This window comes from Seriola aureovittata, chromosome 16 (assembly GCF_021018895.1).
Source record: "Seriola aureovittata isolate HTS-2021-v1 ecotype China chromosome 16, ASM2101889v1, whole genome shotgun sequence".
NCBI classification, from domain to species: domain Eukaryota; kingdom Metazoa; phylum Chordata; class Actinopteri; order Carangiformes; family Carangidae; genus Seriola; species Seriola aureovittata.
This window is the reverse complement of record NC_079379.1, coordinates 10293742-10318684: the sequence shown is the minus strand read 5'-3', so window position 1 is coordinate 10318684 and position 24943 is coordinate 10293742. Positions and strand designations below refer to the sequence as shown.

Here is a 24943-nt window from a genome sequence, read left to right as displayed (position 1 = left end):
CCTAATGAAAATATTTGAATGGGTTATCATCTGAGGACACGGACATCCCTGTGAAACCTTCAATTTAATCTGGAGGTGTCACCCAAGTAAACTCTGGTTTTTACCTCATTAAACTTGCCAAGCACACCCTGGCCAATCACTTAGACAATACAACCCTGCTCGTAGGGATTCCCAGCACATCTTCAGGTTCACAAGGCCTGAAGACAAAGGGAAGAGGCAGAGAAAATAAGTGATAATCAGAGAGAGAGGAATAGACAGAAATAACAAACAAGACAGAAAGTGAAAGACAAAAATTAGCTAAATATTATTTTCAAATGCTGATTGCAAAGTGCTGCTCCGCTGTGTCCTTTTTATAGTACAAGCAACCAAAGCAAAGCTTAATAATGGGAGCATTTGTTTGTTTAGTAAAGTAAATCAACAACATGAATGAAAAAACATCACATTTTTCCATTCATTACATATTCATCAGGTGTTGATGTGACATACCTCCATCCTACCAACTCACCTTGTGATCTGTTTTCTCTTTGTGAGGCTCAGGCTCTGGCACAACCCTTGGTGTTGTGATTTGCTTAATTAGCCATAACTCACAAACACCCATTTATGCAGGCTGACAGATGACACAGTCAGTTAGCTGAATGAATGGCCTGCCTGCTGGCAGCGAGTGAGAGCTCGTCCGCTGGCTGATGGCCTGTACAAGGAAACTGAGTCGAAGCTAGTTATCTGTGAATCGCGCCGGAATGGAAAACGGTCAGACCATTCAGAGTGAAGACGGTATGAGAGAAGGAAAGTAGGGAGTGGCGGGGCAGCATGTATGTTGTGGACAAACCATAACCATGAGAAAAGTTCCAACTGATATTTTATTTCTGATGAATTCTTCAAAGAAATACTCCATCCAAGAGAAGATTAGTTTTTGAATTCCCGATTGCAGAAGCAGCAGATGCCTTTGTGTACTGTACATGTGTGGTGCGGCTGCGAGAGCCTCGTGGAAGCTTTGTGATGAAATACATTAGCTTACATTTTAGAGTCTGAGTCTCTTTCATCAGCCCTTGAATGAAGAGCATTGCTCATTCCCCAAATACTGCAATGATTCATCTTTGCCATGAGCTAGAATGGGCTTTGTCTCAGTAATTAATTTAGCTCTCGGGACAGCAGTTGGAATGAGTCGTGTCTTCAAGGCCTAATTAAAAGAAGATTGTCAAACATATTCTAGGTCACACAGCTCAGAATCTCCAACCATTTAGGAGGGATTTTTTAGGCACCCGCCACCTCGTCCTTCATGGACCATTTTGCTGGCTGATAAAATGTGGGTTACAGAGTGAAAACAAATGGTTTTATTTGCTTTGTTGATTTCTTCAGGCATCACTTGAACATAGAGACACTTAATGTTTTGTTTATTATTGCTTGCTTGAGTCAATAACTCAATCCATTTATGGCCTGGTGCCTTGCATGTCTTTGTCTCTGTCTGAAGATGGTTTGTTTAAAATTGCTAAGAAATTTCCCAACCCTTTTTTGGTGGAGAACAGCCACACATTGAACTTCCTGTATGAATACCTTAGGTTTAGGATCACTTTCTCTAAAACTCAGATATTGGCACCACATTCATCCTAACATATCAGCTGTAGTATTCATTTTATTGAACCAGTCAGGCCGACAGACTGACAGGCAGGAAGTGTCTATCTTATCTGTCCTCATAATGAGAATCAATGACTTTAGTTACAGGCACAGAATGGCTCTAACAGTACACACACTTACACACACACGCACACACAGTCTGAACAATTAAGCGCGAGCTGTCGGGCTTAGTGCCTGGGTCCATTGTAAGCGCTCTAAACCTGTTAGACTGTGACAGACCATTAAAAGGCTGCCAAGGCCTCCTTAATTTGCTTTAACAGTGCACACTGAAGCAGAGTGACTGAGTGCCGTGAGTGTGTCTCTGTGTACGAACCTTCATTTACTTCTTATGACACTCCTTTGCTAACCATCTCCACCGCCTGCATCCCCACCGCACACACACACACACGCACATGCACACGCACACGCACACGCACACACACACAGGCACACACGCAAACAGTTTGAGTACAGTATCAACACGTAGTCCCTACAATACTTCAGCTTCCATTTCCATTTTAGAATTATCATATAATGGCCAGTTTCTGTTTATGTAAGCAAATGCATCAAACCATTAACACCACTGCCAACACTAATGTGTTTTCTGAGTTAGATTATTTTTTGGAAATTATTGGGAACATAATGTAAACAACAGTAATTATCTTGGCATTAGAAGGTATTGCTAAAATAAATTGAAGTTGGTATCCCCAGTGCTTGTTGGTTTATATATTGTTAATATAACCATGCCAATTCTGTAGTATTGTAAAATACAGAACCTTCACGTTTGTCATCATCATCATAAAAGTTGTCTGTACTCTATTAAGAAATGTTGATCAGTTTTCGGGCTACAGCTGTCCTGGTTGACAGTGACAGTGAATTCTGGGAAAAACTGTCAGGGAAGTGGAAATTACATGTTTCACACCTTAATTGTATTTTCATGCACTGAAAACAACAGCATAAGCCCAGTAGATCACACTTGTCTAACTGGTGTTTTTCCAGCTTCTGTTGTATTTCAGTCGAATAAATTACTTTTTTTTTTCCACAGAGCCTTAAACTGCCATTTTGACCTTAATGCAAATGCAATATTACATATTTTGGCTGAGGCAAGTCGTAGAAGTGATGACCAAAAGGCCAAACAGCAAATATGAGACTCAGGTCCAGGTTGTAAAAACAAAGAATTTCCCTGTTGAATATTGTTGCAGCTGACTTGATTCCAACCAAACTAACATGGTCATGATGACAAAGCACTTTGTTTGTTTATAGGGAAACCTTGTGCGCAACACCAGTCAAGTTTTCCAGCTGTTATTCAAAGTTACATCATTCACAGTCTCAGTGTTTCTGAAATTAAAGCACAGAGCAAATAAAAATTTGGAGATTTTAAAAACAAAGATGCGATCTTCTTATTGTACTAAATTTTAAATTGTTTTCCTCATTCAGCAGCCAGACATGCTTGTGACATGATTTCCACCTAATATTGTTGGATGGTACACAGTGGAAGAAGTTCCCACAAATGTGTTGCACTTGCAGGTTGCTGTGATTTCACCTTCTGTCCAGTTCATGCCAACCAGCTCCAGTGGGTTAGAGTCTGGAGACTGTGCTGCTCTTCCATCATGTGAAGCCACCATCTGGTTCTGTTCTTCTGTTCTGGGTCATTATCTTTCTGTAGGACAATCCCCTGACCAACCAGTCTGTCTTCCTTTGTTACTTCCCCTTTTCTCACCATTCTGATAGCAACATACGGTGCTACTTCCTGCAGCACAGTATTGTCCCAATAATACCTCAGAGGGTGTAGTAACACAGTTTGTTCCAACACTGCCTTTGTACAGACAGAGGGTTTGTCTACAAAATCAAAAGTTGTCGCACTGAACCTTCAAGGCTTCATTTACTTTCATTTCTGCTGGAAAGCTGCAAGTTAAACAACTTCTTAAGCCATGTTTTCTCTTAAATATACATGATGTTTTTAGTTTTTGGTGACCTAAACCTTTTTATTCTTCAGATTGGGCAGTTTACTGCTTACATTTGGACCATTGAAGGTTTTTCACTGAACTGCGGAAATTTCAATAAAAACTGTAAAAACAGAGGTGTCTAAAACATTGGACCGGCAGTGTATTTGACACTTCTGAATGAATGCTTTTTGGGCGGATGTTTCACCTAGGAGGCATTTCCTGTCGTGACCAGAGCTTGGCGTTCTCCACCATTAGGAATTAAAGGCCCCGGCCACACAACCATGAGTGCCAGACCACAGGAATATCCAGAATCTGACTGAGCTTCCAAGCCTCCACATGTTTCATTTCCTATTTCACAAGAGCGGGCGGTCCATGCAAATTCCTGGCTGTGGTATGCCACCAGTCTTCATTTAGCAGCGGTTCGCGGTTGATATTAGATGTTGGACACAATGGGAGATGTTAGAGTGTGGATTAGGAAGGGTGCTGGCAGATCTTACAGGGATTTAAATGGGTGTCCTCTCTTGTTCAGATCATGTGGACTGTCATATTTACATGTCATTGCTGGCTTAGTGCTGTTTCTTGGCTGTGTTTAATGGCAAATTCGGAGCGTCTCATCTGTGAAATCGCTCTTCAGCAAATCAGTTTGCACCTGTTACTTTCTGTTCAGGTGATTAGTCAATGACAGGGTGGAGCAGGGGAACATAAATCACACATCCTGAGCTGTAGATGTGACCTTAATTCCTAATGTTTCACTCTGATCATGCCTTGGTTTTCTACACATACAGACACACACATACATATACACACACACACACACACACACACACACACACACACACACACACACACACACACACACTGACATCCGTGCACAGATGGGTTTTCATATATGGATGCCTGGGGCTGTAGTATTGGCTTTAAAAACACCCATAACATCTGTAAAGCATTATGGCTGATTATACTGGTCCTTCAGTGCAATCATGCAATATGGGCATGAGCGATGGCTGAACATGAACCGTATGGGAAAGAAGGAGATGATGAGGCCTCTACGATTCTAATGAAGCCTTGAGGCCCATGGCTACATACACACAGGAACACACACCCTAACACATTAATTTCACACAGTCATGCTTAGTAATTTATATACTAGTGAGGAACTTGCATCAATACCTTAACCCAAAAATCCACACAACTCCATGTGATGTACATTACATTTCTTGGTGCATTTTGTTCTTTGTTTGTATACATTTTTTATTTTTCACTCTTAAAAAGCAGATGTATCTCATTAGTCACGCCGATCAACCCCTCTTGTTTAAGAGGCTGCGGTGTGAAACATTTCATTTGAACATCAGTTTTTGGTGTGAGTTTCACAGAATCAAAGAGAAAATGCCTCTCATTAGATTTACTGAGTTGTAGCGCACACAGAAATTCACTGTTAGAGAAAAAAACACACAATTCTCTTAACTGATGTTAGCAACGTTAGTCCACTTAGCCTGCAGTGCACTCTGGAGACTCAGTGTAAGTGGTTCAGGCTATTAAATTTTCTTAGTATTAAAAAAAAAAACAAACTAACTTATACTTTGAACTTTCCTCCAGAATGCTGTCTGTATCAGTGTCTATCAAATTAATCACTTGTGGTATTTTATCAGTGACAGAACACAACATTGAAAGTTCATCTCTGTTATTACAGTTGTTTGCCCTGTAGGCAGGGTTTTTCCTGACTCGACAGGAGGCGATGGTGGTACCACAGCTCTGACCTATTGAGCTTTATTTCTTTAATTATCTTTTTATAGGAGAGCAAATTTAAGCATGCAACTGGTTCCAGGAGGATGTACATTACCTAAGTGAGGCTATGAGTCAGATAATCCATAAATAACAGATGTCTATATAAATGTAGATGTCCATATAAATGATAAAAGGCTTCTGTTTACAACGTAGTAAAACAATGAATAATATAAAGAGTTCCATAGTGTACTATACCAGACAATAGGAAGACCTATACAATGCAATGCAATGCGATACAACGGTAATAAACCCCACCTTTATGAAGCATGTCATAAGTCAGAGGTGTTAGTTCAGCTCTGTAATCCCTTTAGAGGGTGCAGTGTGCTGCTGTTAGGTTTTATTGCATTGAAAGCTGTTTTTATTATTTTGCTCACCTGTCGGTTTGTCTGTCACAAGTGAATTGTTACACAGGTTGTTCTGGATGTTTTTGTCATGCAAAACCGGTTCAGGCTATACTGGATTAGTATCTTGGCTAGTAGTTGTTTTTATGTGGTCCTGAATCCTGTATGCTGGTTTTACTGATTGGTTCTTGCCTCTTACCTCTCAGCCTCCAGGGAGCATCTCTGTTTGTTTCCCTGACTCTGCCATTTCACACCTGTCCACCAGGTGCCCTTGGTATGCTCCCCTCTTCAGCACACCCGTGGCTCATCCCTTCATCTGCTGAAGGCCTTCTCACCACTCTGACCAATTAGCATCCAGACTCCATTTATGCTGCAGGCACACAAGTTCTTTGGTGCGGCTCCATCGACAACCTAGATGTAAAAAATCTCACAAGAGGCTTAAAAGTATCAGCTTTTACTGTAGTGCCGTCCTAAAACCAAAAAATACCAGTCAGGTCGGAAAGGTTATGGAAAGATTGAGGAAAGATTATGGCTCGTGAGCGTTCACGTCATCAGTCTTTTTGTGCGACTGCTTCTCACTCAACATGGTTCAAGGCGAACAAAACAAAGTAGAAAGACACAAACATAAACTACATTTCTTCTTCTGTTATACTACATAGCAAGCAAATGCTTTGTTAACAAACAATGTTAGTGGTTACTGGTTAATGGTTTTACTGCAAAGCAAAACAGATGTAGTTGTAATTACGTTTTGGATGTTATTATCACCGCTATTTACAAGTGGGTGATTGGTAATTACTGTAACTCTGATATGAAGTGAACATGGCATTACTACAGGCCAGACATCACACATATCCCTCACTAGTGGTAAGAATACCAGTTTCTACATCCAAAACAATTTAGTGTTTAATAAGCATTTCAACATCACAAATTTGCTAGTTTGCCTTTAAACCTTTAGTCATGTCTCTGAAACAATACCACTTTTTTGTCAACGGTTTTAAAAATACAGGCAGAAAATTGAATATAAAAAGGAAGCATGGCTGAATCTATGATTCTGTTGTGCTGTATCTGGTTTTGCCGCTGAGCTAAGCTGCCAGAGTGTTTTTGATTTATTTAACAGCAGTGCTGTTTTTGAAAGTTCCACTGTGTGTTGTTTTGGCAGCAGAAATGTTGTGCTTGAACAAGTCTTGTTTGAGGAAAGAGCTTGATTGTTCACGTCTCTGTTGGCTCTGTCAAGCCTTCTACAGAGACAGACATAAAGTAAAGGCACACGTTATTGCACACTTTGTTGCAGCTATAAAATAGTCCAGTTTAATAGGACAAGGACCACAAAGTATCTGACCTTCAGCACTGACAAGTGTAACAATTTGTTAGCTGTTCTCAAAGTGTTATTTAATATTGCTGCATTCTCTCTATCGCTCTTTCTCTAACTGTATCGCACTCTGTCTCTTCCCTCCCCCTGACAGTAAACAATTATTTGTTGTGTGAAAGGTAGACGCTGTGTATAACACCATCCCTCCATTGGTCCCCTCCCAGCAGTCAGCCTTAGTTTGTGTGAGAGGTGGAAGGTTTGTTGGAGCCGCTTTGCTCCAGTTATTTGTTGCACTTTGATGACTTCAGTACTACTAATTATAGAGGCGCCGCCAAGGAGGCAGACTCAGAGTACATCGCCCTGGACGTCTTACACTCACTGATATCTCAATGTTACCCAGTAGAGCTGCACCATAATTTAAATGATCTTAATCATCTAGTATACACTTTCTAGTACCTGAGTGCCATCTGGTTGTATTACACCATACAAATCCCATGATAATGTTCCAAAGAATGAACTCAATGTCAGAGAGATGCTACCAATTTTGAGCTGGACTATAATGTATGTAAAGCATGCCAAGTATGCTTAAAGAGAGTACACTACACTTAGTGAAATTGCAGAGTTAGCTTATGAAGGCATACTGGAGTGACTTGACAGCGTACTCTATTGCGCCCATTAATTGTGCAGACGTCAGGCTCCGATGACCTAATTTCGTTGCTGGCAATCTGGAGAATCGGTTTCATCAATGGAGAAAAGCTTGAATGTTTTAGTGTTTAGTGTAATTTGACAGGTGACTTGAGCTATCAGTCAGCTGTGGTAGTTACCACTTGCATGTTACTCATTGAATTCATCAGGCTTTCTGCCCTTTGTCCAATTTTGTCTTTTCTAGGTTCACCTACCCCCAGGATTATAAAGTGAAATCGATCATCTCAGAAACCAATGGACGATATCGCACTTAGTGACTACTACTTAAACCTGGAATAACACATTTTTTGACCTTGGGGGCAGCAGAAACAAGCTGTAAACACAACACTGACATATTATCGCCTTGGAAGAATTGTCAGGAAAGAGTTGCCTATAGAAACATCCAGCAGATATAGAGCAACATTTCACTCAATTCACTCTCCTTTTATTTCTGCTTTTGTTCCTCACCAACTCCTAAGGGAAATATCTGGATCTCTAGATACCGACGCTATGAGAGCAGTGAGAGTGAACCAAAACAATGAGCTGAAAGAAGCTCCACAGAATGAGAGGAACTGAAATGTCGGGTGAAAAGCCTCTGTCGGTTCATCGCTACGAGTATCCCCTTTCACATAAAAGTGGTCATGTGATCCATTGTGGATATAATCATATTGATTACTGTTGCTTTAAAGGTTAATTATCAAGAGCAAGAAGCTGTTGCAGTAGTTGCATGAGTAAACTGTAATGCAGCAGGGACAAATCCCAGTGGGTGACATGCCAGGTAGTTGCCTGTGTGGTCGGGGTCAACAACCTTCACCTTTTTCACTGTTTAAATCAAAAACTGGTCAGAATGGCAACTACCGGTTTCTGTGCTACGGCTGTGTGTGTTTTCTGTTATGTTAAAAACAAATGCATGTGCAAAATGTCTTGTCTTTTAATTCAGTATTATTTGTCCTGAAGCTTGTCTCTTCAGCTCTCTCTCTCTATGTTTTCTTTGTCTCCTGGGCTTCATGCTTTGCATGCAGAGGATGAGACACCGGGGGAGGTTAAGAGAGGAGCTGGAATGGAGTTCTGCTCCATTTACCACCCTGAAATATTCCTCTTAGAACGACACACTCTGTTTTCTCTCTCTCCTTACTCTCTGCACTGTTTCTCAGTCTGCCTGTCCCCTCCCTTTCACTTCTCATCTCTGTGTGACATGTGGTCATTTCACTTCATTCCAGGATGGCTTAGCAGTGCTTTAAAACATTGCTGCTGTCCTCCCATCCCATCCTGCTCAATTGCAGGCAGCATTGAGCTTCATAGGCCTTTACGGATCTTTTCTTCGTAGCTATAACTCTTTTCCCAGTCTCCAATCTCTATCTCCTGTGGGCAGAACCTTCAGCACCTTTCTCTTATTACTTTACTATTTCACTCCTCTACCTGTGTGCCTCTGACATGCTTGCCCATCAACAAGAGTAATCACACACACATACCAGATATAATACCACATATACCACAACTATAACAGCATTATGTTGTTTATGTACTTTGTAGTTCGGTTTATCTCGGACGTGTGCTTGTATGAACCTTTCAATCACAGATCCTCTTATTTTGTAATGCATAAGTGCACTCAAACAGAAAAAAAAGTAGCACAAAACTGACAAGAATGAATGACTTTGCACTTGGATCTGTTCAGGGCACAGCAACAATGAATAAAACAAAATGCACATGATGGATGCAGGGTGCTGTGATGAAGCTTTGATGGGCCTCTTTCCATATCTGTGAGCTCTGAGTCGTTTTTTTTTTGTCTTTTTCTGTGGGGTCTGACTACTTCATATACTGAAGAACGTAGATTTTGAATATTTTGGCTTAGGTCCACATGGAAAATATGTATTGTTTAAACTCACCCTCTCTCTGACTGTGCAGCACTTAATTCCTTATTATGCAGAGATTTTCTTGGCATCATCTCGTCCTCATTTATTCTGTCTCTGGCAGTGGGAGTCTAGCTGGTTCACAGAAGGACATGGCTGGCTTTCCGTTGCAGCTTATATGTTATATTAGGGTTAGCATGTGGTCACACAGGAAGTCTGATCTCTGAGCTCCACTGAGGTGTTTTCACCTTTGGTGTCAGTATAACTTTGACCCTCTTCTGAGCTCTGAGTTTCCTCAGAGATGTTTTGCTTTGCTTACTATTTTCACATGGAGAAAAAAAAGACATTCATGCATGCACATAGAGTTCAATCACTGGTGCTCATGCCAGCACACACATCTTTTCTCTGAATCATGTTAATCAGGAAATGAGTTGGTCGGTTGTTGATACATTTCACATTTGGAGTAGAGATCTAGTAAGTGTACGCAATTAACTCTTTTAGGTCTGCTGCCTGTCCCTTGTTGGGTGTAGTAAGGGGTGCTGTGAGTCATTTCTACTCATGCACGTCTGGTCTCATATTTCCTCCCCATTAGGCCTGCATTGCTCTCTTCTGTGTTGTGATAGAAGCTAATGACTCACTGGAGGTCTGCCTGGTGTTTATCAAATGTCTCAGTGCAGGGCTGGTGGTCCAGAGCCAGTTTGGCCTTTTCACATTATTATGAAAGCATGAGATAAACAGCCAAAGCCAGGTGATGAGAGCATCATAAAGAAATAAAAATAAAGAGAGGTACCCCACAATGATATCTTGACTATATCACTCTGCTCTTTGCTCTGTGTAAAATGATACTCTCATAGGGGGAATGTGTTGAATTACCTCAGGCTGTCATCCGTTAGTGCACTGATAGGAACGTATTAAGAAGCTGTATGTGTCAGAGATGTGTTGAACTCACACGCGAATCGTTAAGATGTCTCCTCAAAGTGTTTAGAGACAGGTGGAAGTGGTTGTTTTGAGATGTGCATTGTTCGTGTGTGTGTACTTGCTGTATTTCCATAAGTCTGGTCAGCTTCTCAAATGACAGTGTTTCAGGAAGAAGGCTTGAATGGATGTCGGTTATGTGAGTGCGCAATTTGGCTACAAGTTACAAACACATTAACATACCTTTACTTTCAGCTGATTGGAGACTGACACTATCATTTGAATTCAAGACTGCTTTTTTTTGCACATTTGTCATTGTGTCTATATGAAAATCAACAATGCTTTAACTGGCTTATTGATTTCAGATGTTGTTAAACATATAATCGAATTAGTTATCACTATGTGGGAATAAGCTGCAGGAAACAGTATGAAGACAAATTGAAATTCATTCTGCACTCGAGAACAGAACCACATCAGAAGTTATCCAGCCTCTTTTCCTTTCTGTGGTTTTTGCTGCTTTTCTTTTCAGTTTTAGTAAAACTGCCAAAACCTGTGGTTTCCTTGTGGACCTCATAAACTGACATATTTGCAGTTATTGATTTATCTCTTTCTTTTTTATAGTTGAATTTGACATCAATCCGTCTCAATGCGCCTTCACATTTAGCTAAATTAGGTTTTGCTACAATGAAAAACATATTTTTATTTTAAATAGCAGTTTGAATGAATACCACAGCTTTATACAAACTCCATCATCTGTACTGAGTACCAAGTGATCTTCTGTGGTATTAGAAACACTAGCAAGCAGCATCTGTTTATCAGGCTCTTCCTAATTAAAGTGATTATCAACATTCAGTCATGTTTTCTAAGATTATTGTAAACTATAATCACATGATCTCTGCTGTATTAACCCAAGCACAGAAAGAAACTACCATCTATCAAAGATGTTTGATAGATGGTAGTGTCCGTGTTGCAACAGCATGTGCGCATCAACCACGTCATAGCTGGGCTGGTAAGACAGTTCGGCTTTCGCTTTATCATGAACTAAATGCCCCAGGGAAGCTGGTTAGTAGAGCTACATCAGTAGGTCTGCATTAAACATGTAAAATGATCTTTTGGTGCTCGGGTATCTCCCAGTAGAACCACTGCCAAAAGCAAAAGGGTTTTCTTTTCCAGGAATACCAGGCCCTGCTGTTCCCTAACTCCACTTCCCCTCCCTCCTCCATTCTTCCAGCCCTCCTCTCCCACCACCCCACCCCTGGCGCTGCGCCAGCCTCCCCTCGAATTCCACGCATCTGGTCATTTCTGGGAAACACCCACGACAGGACTGTCCAACAAACCACAGGAAACAAAGCCTTTTGGTTTCTGCAGCAGCTTGAAGAAGTACAGTAGTCGCCTTTGGGGAGGGGTCGGACAGGAGGGCGAGATGGTTGTGGACTTTCTAGGAATTCTTTTTGGACGGGAACATTGTGTAGCTCTTTACTGATTTTGTGTTGAGACGACAACTCAGTTCGCTTTCAGCTTTTTCTGTACTGTTTTTGCTTTTAAACCATTTTTCTGTCTTCTCTCATTATTTCTCCTTTTTGAATAGAGATTCAAGACATAAGCAGAATAACTGGTGTTGTCAGAGCAGTCAATGAACAAAAGGGCAGCTCTTTCATTGTCTCTTCAGGACCCTAATATCTCCATGGATGTTGATATACTTGAAATATCTTAATAAAAAGCTTGTTTTACCACTGAGCTAACTTGCCAAGTAAGAATTCTGCGGTCCTGGTTAAATAAAGACTAAATAAAAGCTGCTCTAAGAGTGTCTCTCTTGAAAAGGAACAGAGGCCATGTTGTGGTCATGCTGTAGTTTTCTATAACTAGACTTGCTTGCATTCTTAAGAAGGGAATTGCAGCTACTTAACACCTTCAGGGGCATGATACACCCTCAGCTGTCTTCCTCTTACTGTTTTTTTTTTTTTTTTAAGTCCTGTGAATGACTCACTCCTGCTCTCAATTTAGAAAGTGAACCAACGAGAGGAAGACCTCAGAACAGAGGAGCAGCAGATGGCTTTGGCTCCAACAAACCTGGCTGCAGAAATATTAGCAAAATATTTCTCAGTGTCGTTTTTTAAATATTCAAACAGTGGAGAGGCAGCGTTTTAGCTTTATTGTGATAAACCAGCCTGTAAATCAGATCAGTTGTCGTTCACTTTTCAGAACACTGAATTCAATTTGCAACAGTGCAGCACTTGCTGTGCTGTTATGTTTGGCAAGTGTATCATAGTGTACAAAGTAGTTTGAAACACTTGAAAAACTCAAGCGCTCAGATGTGGTCCTTTTTAAAATGGGAGATTTAAGTGAAGATTTGTATAAAAAAAACTTGCCTAATTTAAATGTTCTGCATCTCCTGTGCCCCAACCACACAGTATCGACATTATGTTAAATGAGGAGGTGTTGCGTCGCTATAAATAATCCAAGAACAGAGAGAAACTCACTCACTCTTTCTCTTTCCGTGAAATATCTGGCTGCATATGACTTATCTATGACGTCAGTCCCACTGATTCAGACCAGAGCACCTCTATCACCACCAGTCCACAGTCTTCAAGGTCTCTTTCCATGGACTACAACACAGTGCAAGAATTTATTTACATACAGCGAGAATTACCGCTCTCCAGTCACTTAATGTGAAATTGCCTTTATAAACTAACCTTTGCCAACTCATGGGTAAAGGCTGAAAGTTCACGTCAGCCAGTTCTCAATGTAGTTGTCTGTAGGGCCACAGGTCAAGTTCTTTAGTTTCAAGAGTCAAGTCTCAAGTCCCGACTCTTAATTCTTAATGGCTGGACCAATGAATATTAATGGTTTAGCTGACCAGTGTCTGTGTAATGGTACTCTCCTGTGTTTCCATTCTGTGTCGACTAATTTGAATAAATATGATAGACATTTAGTGAGTTTGCAGTCATAAATAGTAGCACATATTCCATAATTATGCAGAATATTTTGGATTTATTTCACTAAAAATATGGGTTTGGGTTAGAACTTGAACTAACGATTATTTTTGGTATAGATGAATAGATTAAGTAAATTATTATTACCCTCTATTATTTGAGGAATCATTTTGTCATTTTGTCAGAAAATGTCAGAAAATAGTGAAAAATGACTGATATAATTTCCCACTGCAAGTATTCAGATTGCATTTATTTATTTATTTTTAATTTACCAATAATCCAAAAACATTTGCATTTTGAATATATGACATGGAAAAACAAAATTCTTACATTTGAGAAGCTCCTGAATTTTTGCTTGAAAAATTCCTGAAACGATTAACTGATTATCTAAATAGTCAATTGACGAGGATAATCGATTAATCAATTAATCCTTGCAGCTCTATTTTGGTTAAAATGAGAACCTAAAAAAAATCAATAATTAAAAACTCTGGGCGATAATGATTAACACAGCATTGTGCAAACACACTGTTTAAACATGCATTGCTTTTTTAATTACTTTGATGAACTCTTGTGCATAATTAGCAGCTCATTTGCTCTTTTTTGTTTCTCCATATTTGTCCTCACTTTCTATTGGTAGAAGAATAATTTGCATCAGGGACTTTTGGTTACGTGTGGACAAAGTCTGGGTGAAACTAACCACATCTACCGCTCTGTTTTACTCCTTTTTAAAAGACTGTGAATTTTAGTTGAAAATCCAGATGTGATGGGCTTTATCTATGTAATACAGAGCTGGCTTTTTGTGGTCGCTCAGTGGACACACCGTGGTATGAAGACGTATGAATCTTTCCTGCCTCAATGTCTCATTCAGGTTCCATCTCCCCATGTGTCTTACCTTACTTTCTGTCTGTATCTCTTCTTCTATTACTATCACCATTGGCCTTTGTCCATCTCACTGTCTGCTCTCTGCCTTTCACCAGATGCTAAGGATTTGTGTGTCTAGTTTATCCCGAGGCTGTTAATCTGGTAACCCACGATAGATATCATCCTCATCTCTTCCCCGCAGATCAAAGTGGCCTGTCTGATAATTATATTTTCCTCTCCATGTTTGTAAAAGGCTGCCCCTTCCCTTCGTGCTTTGTTTTGGTCCTTGGGATTCTTCTGCTGGTATTGATTCGGTCTGTCCACATGCACTGGGCCTTTTTTAGATCCATAGCTCTCGTTAAAAGTATGTGATATTTGCACTTCATTGTGCGACTTGATTGTTAAAACATACCCTTATGTTTGCAAATAATGTGTTTGGCAATATTTTCAAAAATGTCATTCATTAATTTCCTTGTGATTGATTAATCGGTTAACTGAATAGTCCCTGTCATATGTACTTTGTCTCTGCGGTAAAGAATGTGTATTGAGTGTTGTTGTTGAGATATGTAATTAGGTTATTATTGTTTCAAGAGGACACATCGGCCTCATGGGTTTTTATGTAACGCTCTGAAGTGTAACAGATGAAATACAAAACTAAACTAATCAAAGTCATGGGTCTATTTTCAGATGTGGAAATTGCCAAAATATAATTGTTTTCAGTCCAGTAATTTCATGGTGTAGTTTTTGGCTGCAGTTTCCTGCAGGACTCATGGCAGGTAATTTAAATGAAAACCAAGCTGATTTGCTAATTGAGTGAAAAATGAGGCTCCTGAACTTGGGGCCTCAGCCTCACTGAGATACCCTCGAGGTTTTTTAGGTCAGTTCTTATCCATGCATGTGGGTGCATGTGTCTGAGAGTGGGTTTGTGAGTGTGGGACCTTCTGAGCGTGGTGTTTTTGCATCCCTGTGTTTGATCTTGTTTACAGAAGTATGAGTATAGCTGTGGTTACTTGAGATCAAACAAACATTCACCGACGAGACATTGTTCTAATGTTTTTGGTCATGGTGATTCAGAGGAGATTAGTACCGCAATTGTCATCTTTTGATGTTACACTGGAAGTGATTTTCTCTTCGCTCTCAGTTAATACTTGGAGAATGTTGTTTACTACTATTGCATTTATTACTATTGTAGTGTTATTATTGGTCGTTACAAGTGAACACTGACTGCACATCCTCGATGCTGATCCTGAATTGAAACATGATGACAGCGTTATGATCTAATTCCTCCTTTTACAGTAAGCTCCACATAAAAACATGTGACATAACTAATAACTGACAATAAACATACTCTCAGATTCTAAAAAGTTGCACATTGAAAGTGTTTATCCAACTTTACTGGTTTTGAGGTTAAATCAGTCTAGTTTGTTAAGAGAAAGTCTTTATTTGAGGACACAGTGTGTTCCAGGTGGTAGCTCCACGTGCAGCCAGTAGGGGGAATCGATTGCTCACGCTGCCGCCATCCCCTTCTCGTCTCTACTCCTCTTCTCCTCTTCCCTGCGTTCTCCCAGGTTGTGGAAACACTGCAGCCCGCTGGTCTGTGTCTGGATCCCTCTCGCGCACAGAGCTGCTCAAGACCCTCCTACCGACTGGGCTAGGGGAAGGAGGAGGCAGTCTGCTCTGCTCGCAGCCTCGGACGAGCCCCCTTTACCGCCCTGTCAGTGTGGAGGAGAAGGAGAGAGAGAGAGAGAGAGAAAAGCTGAGAGACTCAGTGATAGAGAAAGCGCACGTGAGAGAGAGAGAGAGAGAGCGAGAGAGAGAGAGCAACTGTGTGACAGAGGGAAAGAGAATGAGGCAAGCTGCTTAGAGGAGTGAGAGAGCCGAGGAAGAAATAAGGAACACATTTTACAAGAGCAGGAAGAGGGAGGATCGCAGACGAGGGACTCCTTCTTTACTGGGCACCTGGGACACAGTCACTGTGTTTTTTTTTTTCACTCGTCTTCTAGCTGGAACCCAGTGGATTGACTAACCAACCAGTGGATTTTTTAATATACGTGTGTGCCACATCATTCAGAAACTAGGATAATTTCCCTGTGTGATCTGCTCTCTTGCTAGCTCGACCGCTACAGACTGAGATTGCTTTCTGTGCCTGTGCTCGGCTCTCGTGTTGTGATTGTGCTCCGTGCACAAAGTGCATCTGTCGGCAACCGGTGCTGAGGATATCTCCCCTCTGTCAAACAGGACAGCACGCAGCGGATCAGACTACAGAGGAGAGAGAGAGAGTGTGTGTGTATGTAAGAGAGGGAAAAAGAGAGAGAGAGAGAGAGAGAGAGAGAGAGGGGCAGTGAGAGAGAGTCAGATTCACAGTGTGTTTGAGAGAGAGGCAGATTAAAGCACAGGCGAAAGACTGGAGTGAAACAGCTTAAATAGAGAAGTGAACCTATACGTCCTCTCCCGTTTTCCTTGCCATCCCTTTCCTCCTCCTCTCCTCCTCCTCTTCCTCTCCCATTTTCCAACATTTACAGGACTGCCAGAGCTACTGCCACCTGCACCTCTTCACGTCTTCTCTTTCCTCTTCTTCCTCTACCTCACCCTTATCACGCGTTACTATCCGATACCAGCTGCTGACAGACACGCTGCTCTTGGTTCTAGCACTTGTGGAAATATTTCCATTGATCCAGCAGTGAGAGACTGAGTGAGCATCCGCCCGATACTGAGGCTCCGGACTGGTGAGGCACCGTTCATCAGGAGCTTCTCCATCAGAGGTAGACCTTCCTCCCAGCCGCTGTCCCGCACGCAGACCCTGCCTTCTCCCTGGAGGACCGGCTAGCAACACAGTGGTGCGGACAGTAAAGACAGGAATCGCACAGCCCCTCTGCTGCCTCTATCCCATTGCTAGCTACTTGGCAGCTCCCACCCCCGTGTCACCATTCCCTGCCTCAGTGCTAAGGATTCCAGCTACATGGGCAAGCGATTGGAGCAGCAGCCAATGTACCCTCAGTACACCTACTACTACCCCCACTATCTCCAGACCAAGGTACGCCGCTCCTCTGCTCTTCTTGCATTCCTCAAGCCTACTCATCTACTCCTACACTACTGTCCTACTCTCCCTCCCTCCCCCTCACCTCCACTCCCTCCCCCACCTCTTCTCTTCCACCGCACTCCCTTCATCCTCCTCTCATCCCTGAGTGGAGGTGGGAGTTGATGGATAGCTGGCCTTGGCTGTGATGGTTTCAGATGGCAGGTACCTCGTTGGAGTTTAGATGTCTGTGTCAATGTGTGTGTGTCCGCTTGTGTGTGTGCGTGTGTGTGTGTCCGCTTGTGTGTGTGCGTGTGCGTGTGTGTGTGTGTGTGTGTGTGTGTGTGTGTCTGTGAAGGATCAGGGATCAGGGATCAAGGCTGGAGGCTCAGGGATACTGTTAGTCCAGCCTACCAGACCGTAACTGGGAGCTGTCCAGTAACCTCCATCTATTCTTCACCTGCAAACTGATGAGCTTTTGATGTGACACCCTGCAATGGCATCAAGTGTCACATCTTAACATGCACAGTCAAGTTAGTGGCTTTTGTTAATCAAAATAACTGACGGACAGCTCTTTTGTTCTGTCACACATTAAACAAATGACAGAATTAGGATCCAAATTTAATTTACTAATGAAGTATTTGCAAGCTGAATTTAGGCCATTGTTTAAATGCTTCGATGCCACTTTTCTAAAGAGGCAACAAAAAAAAAAACCCATTTAATTATGAAGTTGCTAATTCACTAAACAGCACAAATGCCTTATTGTTGTGCCTTACAAAGAGGGGACAACGGGGGTATGAACCCTTCTTTTCTGTTGTGATGGTCAGCATGGTTCTGACACAGAGCAGGCATGAGGAAGGTTGCCCGTGTTTGCTCTAGCTGTAGTATGCATCAGTGCCTCTGGGATGAAAGCTCAGGCCTGGGCCCTGATGGCTGCCAGGACACTGGCTGGGCTCACTACCCAGACATCATCAAGGGATTAAAATGGAAGCCTTTTGGGGATTACTCTATTTGTTTTTCTACCACAATTTAAAAATCCCTCATTACTTGCAGAGAGGAATAAATAGGACTGGGAATCGAATTTCAATCATTTTTGAGTACCCACCCAAATGAGCATCAAATAGTATAAAGTTGGCATTGAATGGTGGGACAGATGATTCAATGAAAAAAAATAAAGCTTGCTTACTTATCATTTTTAAACACATATCTGTTGATCATTATTAGGAAACGTTTCTAACTCGTTTCTAGTTTATATTTTATTCAGGCAAAGTCTTTATTTAACTCTGAATCATTGAGAAAAAAAACATGTTTATTTTCCCATACAAAAGGTATCGAAAAAAAGTTTTGTTTTGACATTGGTTTCAAAACTCAGCTGTTTTATTGGCGGCGGTGGGGAGCATTCTCAAACAGTGCCCAAGGAGTAAAAGTTAAAATGTGGCTAATTTCCCCTAATTATAACAGGGAAATAAAGCAGGGAACAATGTTTAATTAATGAATGTATTAATAGAATTGATAAAGCAAAATACCAGTGATGTTTTGATACTTTTCCATGTGGAGCTGTATTGTGAATCATTGCACTTCCAGCTGGGAGGACCTGCCTGCAGCCCCACCTGGCAGTCCACAAGCTCTCCCTGATTTATAGTTTAATACATTTGTGCTGCTGCCATATGGCTTCCCTCTCCCTCCCACCCCCCTCCTCTACTCCTTCCATCATCCCCCTCTCTCGCCCTCCCCCTTCTCATATCTCAGAGTTACTCATCTCGGGGGCCTCTCAATCAGGGTATGCCCCTCCATTCCCCGTCCTCCCTCCCCTCCACTTTTCTTTTCCCCTTTTCCTCCCTCCTCTCGCTTTCAGCCTCCCTGGCTCTGTTGCAACAGGGCCCCCTGCCTCCTTCGCCTATGCTGCAGTTCACTCCCAAGGTCAGCGCAGATCCGATCTTGCCACCGTCAGCGATTGATGTATCCTTGAGCAAGCTGCTAGGGTCCTGTGTCATGCAAACGAGACCCGCGATAGGGATGCAGGGAGGGGCAGGAAGTGCATACATTTCCGTTTATAAATCAGCAGCCAACATTCATATTCATTTTCATGGTTACTTGCCGTAGCCTGTGGCCTCGTAGGCTGATGTGATACAGCAACAGACGGGGTCAGGAGGAGAAAGGGAGGCGTGGAGAGAGGCCAGAGTGTTGGGCAATGTGGCCGAGAGGGCTGTGGAGAGCTATCTCACTCTCATTAATGATCATTGATAGCTCGATTACAGAGAGGGGAGAAGGGCCTTGGCTGGCAGGTTCCTTTCACACAGTCGACAAAATCACATGCCGGTCGTTTTGGCCTTTCGTTTTTTGCTCGCATACCAACGCTCAGATTCAAACATCAGTCTCAAATCACACAGGTATTTCTGTTCATCTTCATTGCTGCATTCTCAAAGTATAGCCTCATTCTCCCAAGAGATGTGGGCGGGGGGGGGGCATAAATATCTCGTAGCGATAGGGAGGGGGAGTGGGGCGTAACTCATACCAAAGTATTGCCATTCTCCTTCTCTCGCCTCCATTTTATGACATATTTGAGATTCTATGCATAGAAAATTTATAGAGCATCTGTGCCTGGTTACAACTGAGGACTTTATTGTAAAGAAAGGAGCTAAACATTGTCATAAGAGCATGGCAGAATAATTTGAGGCGCCTTCAGAATACAGGGTCCCTTTACCCCCTCTGTATATGCGTATTATATTCTAATTTAATGGAGGTATCTGACGCTGTCCAGCATGTGCTAGTCAGCCCAGATTAGAATGTGAAAGTCAGAGAATGAGATGAAACAATAACATTTGGCTTTCTATTGATTAGTGCAGTGGGGCGTAGCATGTGCTTCTCTTTAGCTGAATTATTGATTCCTGAAAGAGGATTTGTGTGTGTGTCTGTGCGTGCACGTTGGCGTGTCTGTGTGTATGGCTTTTATTTGAGCTTATGGCTGGGGGGAGCTGGCAGGATGCTGCTTTGATGAGTGGATCCTCTAAAGGCCCTATTTCTGTCTATGCCCCAGCTGATCAATCCATGGAGTCATTTGCTGAAATCCGGCCTTTAGTCAGTCTGTGTCTTTCCCTGTGAGTTTGATGTTTAGCGCTGTTCACAGCCTGCTGTGCATTCAACTTTAATGATAGGTAATAGATGTGCATCATAAATGAGAAAATTACAGTAAAACGCATAACTCCAACCCCAGCCTGGTTCCTCACCTCACTCATGAGAACAATTACAGCACACAGATCAATTATTGTTATTTTATGATCATGTTGAGAAAGGAATATGCATTTCGACTAAATGTGCGCACTAAGTGACTGTTAGTCGTGTGTTGCATCTTATTCTGTCTCACTGACGGGCATTTTCAGTTCTCGGTTTCATTATTACGTACACAACTCTCAAAGGAACTCTCAAATTACTGATAAGCTGCCTTGAATACCTGCAATGAATTCTGTCTTTCTTGTGATATTTAGTTGGTTTTAGTGTTGCTGCACTATGTGAACAGAAGGTACCCGACACTGCTTTTACCCTTGTGCTGTTACACCACTGATAGGCAGGGTCATTACATGCCTAATGTCAGCAATCTCGCACACGGGCAAACGGCGCACAGTCACACAAGGATGCACTACAAAAGTATATGCACAAGCATGCACACACGCACTTGCGCTGTGGCTGTGATCAGGGAGCGGGCAGGCGTCTGTGTTACATTCAGGCTAGTACATACAGAACCCGAGAAGCCGAGAAGGGCAGATTGAGGTAGATTTAGCAGCGGCTAATGTCCCTGGCCTTAAGTAAACACCAGTCAATAGAGCCCTTTGAGAGGATCTGTGCCTGTATCTGCTCCTGCCATAGGCACCATTTATACTCTGTCTAATTCTTTATAAATGGAGGGAAAGGTGGAGGGAAGGGGTGTATGCGTGTGAGAGAGAAAGAAAGAGGGATGGATGTTACTGGGAGGGAGGGAGGGGCCAGTTAAAAGCAAGGAAAAGGGTTTGGTTACATTACACGGGGTGATCCATTGTGCTACAGAAATAACAACAGAGCCATCTAAATCCTCCTTTAATGCTTCGATAGAGGAAGAGAAAGAGAAACATAGAGACAACAAGGGAGAGACAGATATACATAGACATGGAGAGCGGGCGAAATCAAAGGCAGAGCAAAAGGACTCGTTTGCAAAGTCTTTCATTATATCAGTTATCAGTTGCGTAAAAGTCAGCTAGCAGCTTAGTCCCCTCTGTTTCCGCTGATGTGGATCTGCTTTGAAGAGTTTATCAAGGGCTTTTAGGGCTGGAAAAACACACTTCTTATATTACATTTGCTAAAGCCCGGCCCTATTTCGAGTCCTGGACGATATGCTCTTATTAGCACTAAGACAGGGGTAGCATAACTCATTTCTCCACTCGTAATTCTTGATACGTGCCTCATGACTGATTGCTTGAAACAGAATACTTTCCCTGTCTTGCTGTAAATCGTAACCCATCAAGCGCTCTCTCTTAGCTAGCTCAAATTGACAGGCTTTTTAGGAAGAGCTGTTACCTTGCTTTCTTTCTTTTTTCATGTTTTGCCAATCCTTCACCTCATATGGTCATTAATCAACTAATAGGCTTTGTTTTTATCTGCGTATGCCTGCAGTTTTATCCAACCGTACGATCCCTTCATATATAACTGTCTGTCAGAGAGGCAGACAACTCTATTTATTTGCCATAGCCTGTGTGTACACCTACAAACATGCACTCACACACAGACACACACGACGGTAGGGGGTACTCTTTAACCCCTCTCATCTATCAGCCGACAGCCCAGCCCTATCTGTACACCAATACTTTAAGGTTGTGTGTGCATTACTGTTTCCCGCAGCCTCTCATAAGCCACAGAGCAGAGTGCCGAGACCTGGCCCTCTGCATGCTGCCATCCACATCTCATTACAGCTGCTTTACCAGAGTGCTCTCTCAACAGTGATATCCATTTTGTTAGAAGAGCAAAGGAGAGATGTACAAAGGAGAGGGGAAATGAGATAGCAAGCTGGTTTTTTTTTTCCTATAGGCTGTATCTCTAAAGATGGGAAGAGGAACCTTGTCTGTACTAGGTCTCGAGTACGCAGGAGGTTATTAATGTAGCAGCAATGATGCATGTGTGTTTATGTTGCACGGCACAGTTTACGACCACAGATGGTGCATGAGTATGTGCGTGCAAATGTGTGCAAGAGAAGTTTATGAATAAGTTTGTACGATATGAAAGTTACAAGTTGCGGACAAATACTATGTGTATTAGACTGTTTGCTTGGTAAACGGTCTGGTGCTTAGAGCGAAGGTCTCAAAACCAGGTCACGTTTTTCTTCTCCACAATAAGCTCGTCTAGTATTGAAGTGTCCTTGAGCAAGACACTGAACTAAGTAGCTGCTCACTCACTGGAGGTCGCTGTGAAAAACAGCGTTCGAGATAAATGGCTAAAATATAAAATGATGTGTTCGGTGGTGGAGTTCTTGCCCCAGGGAATCTAGTCTCTTAACTCTCCTTCCCCAACCATCTGGAGATAACAGGCGGCTGTAGCCTGTGCTGCGGGAGGGAAGAACTCCTACCTCTGTGGTGAAATGGGGCATATGGGGTGGTAGGTGGCGGAGTGAGTAGGGCGAGTTTCCTTCAACTGGAAAACCTGGGTTAAGACACTGAATCCCTTCCAGCTTTTAAAGGTACTGCTGTGAAGAGAGAGAGGCAGACACACACACACACACACACACACACACACACACACACACACACACACACACACACACACACACACACACACACACACACACACACACACACACACACACACACTCACCCACAAAAAGCCTTACCTGGATCATTCGTCTAACAAATAAATTGTGGATGGGAACTTTTTAACCCCAGGTGGTCAGTACTAGCTGTGCATATTACATATTATGCAGGACTTCAATTTAATACAAATATTTTGAAGTGTGTTAGAATTATTTGTCCCGGTATGTAGTGCTCTTCCTATTGAGGAACTAATATGAAACACTTTTTTTTTTAACTTTTTCTGTATTTTTGAAGTACTCCTACAGAGAGAAATCGGCATGAAGAGACAACATAAAGCGAGACAGGAAAGATGTCGCTTCAGATTTAGAGCCAGATGAAACGAGACACATGATGTGCCCTTCAAACCCACCAGCGCGGCAGGACTCTTCAAATACACCTGCTTTTTCCCTCTTTCTTGTTTTTACTAGCGTTTCTCTCTGTAACATAGTATCTGCCTGGAGCTGTCTGCTCTGGCCCACTGTTTCACTCTTCGGTCTCTCCTGGCGTGGCGTTTTCACACTCTATTTTCTGTCTCCCCTTTTGCCTCTGAGGATGGTGGAGTACAGTCTCAGAATTTTGTCCCTTTTCATCTTTGACTGTTTATGTATCCCCCTCACTTTTGCTCAGATCAATCTTCCTTGTTCCTATTTTTGCCAGGCCCTCCTTCATCTTTAGATTCTCTTTCATGTTGTCCCTCTTTGTAATTACTCTTTCCCATCCTGCATTGCTTTTGCTTTATTTCCGGGAGACCCTGCTGTCTGCTGAGCATGGTGTCCTGCCATCTGTGCAGGAGTGGCTGGAGAGATGACTCCTGTGTAGATCCTTTTAAAACAGCTCATATTAACATACAGAGGAACATACAGGATTTAATAAAAGTCAAACACACCTTCAAACTTACAGATTAAATATATTCAAATATAATTGTTGTGTGAATATGGAGAATATTAACAAAATATATGTGGTGGGGTCCAACGCTCTGAGACCATGAATGGTAAAGTGGTCTCAGACTTTTGGATACTGTAATTGATAGGTCCATATGTAAAATTTGCCTAACATCTGGGCAACATTATAGCCAGAATTTTCTAACTGGAGGGAATACATGAGAGTGAATATGTTTAGTCAGGGATTATCAACTTTGTTGAAAAAGAGATAAAGGGATTACAAACTTTGCTGAAACTTCTGTTGGCTTCTGTTGCTGCTCAATAGAAACTAAATAATATGTCTGAATGAGACTGAATCCTTTCACTGTGCGGTTCAATACTTTTGTCTGGACTTTTCTCCCATCTTGAGAAAAGCGCTGTTCTACACAGGGCAAACACTACCTGTATTGTATGTAAATTAAGTGGGCCAGGACGGAAGACCAAGTCACGTGCTGGCAGAGTGTGAGGAAGGGGGAGGTAACTGCACCTCGTGAGACACAGACAAGACAGGCAGAGAAGGGCTTTTGTTTTTCTGGTGTAACTGAAGCTCTCGGTGTCTGCTGCCCTACCTTTGGCATGCCAGTCCACGTGAAGGATGCTCAGGTTGCTGGTATAGCAACAGCGTCAGTGGAAAGGTAGGAGGAGGTGCAGGAGGTGGCAGCTTGACTTGCGTTCACTGACTCAGACTCGGCCAGGGTAATTGCTCCTGCATTTTTAACGAGTGGCTGCTGCGTACACTTTGAGGAGCAGCGCACCAGAGGATCCCCGCATGGCTCCTGCTGCAGCCTTTTCACCCCACTAACTGAGGGCATCTGAGGGAGGCTGAGGCCTGCTTTATATGTTCATACCTAATCAGACTTAAATATCTCTATATCATTATGAGTGGTGTTGTGAATTTAATATGTCAACCATACGAAGCCCTTGTGCGTGTAAATGGCTGTTAAGACAATTTTCCCATGCTG

General features: G+C 42.3%; 1 protein-coding gene across 6 annotated transcripts in view; it reads left to right on the top strand.

Annotated features, from left to right (window-relative positions):
* rbms3 (RNA binding motif, single stranded interacting protein) overlaps positions 1 to 24943 on the top strand; it is a 273592-nt gene that overhangs the window by 66709 nt on the left and 181940 nt on the right. The window contains exon 1 of one of the 6 annotated variants that reach the window (XM_056398863.1): positions 15460 to 17269. The exons of 3 other annotated variants lie outside the window; for them this stretch is intronic. In XM_056398863.1, coding sequence (XP_056254838.1) covers positions 17195 to 17269 — 75 coding nt within the window. In that variant the 5' untranslated portion in view covers positions 15460 to 17194. Of the gene's footprint in view, positions 1 to 15459; positions 17270 to 24943 lie in introns of those variants that run through there. 2 more of the 6 variants (XM_056398864.1, XM_056398862.1) reach the window with 2 other exon arrangements.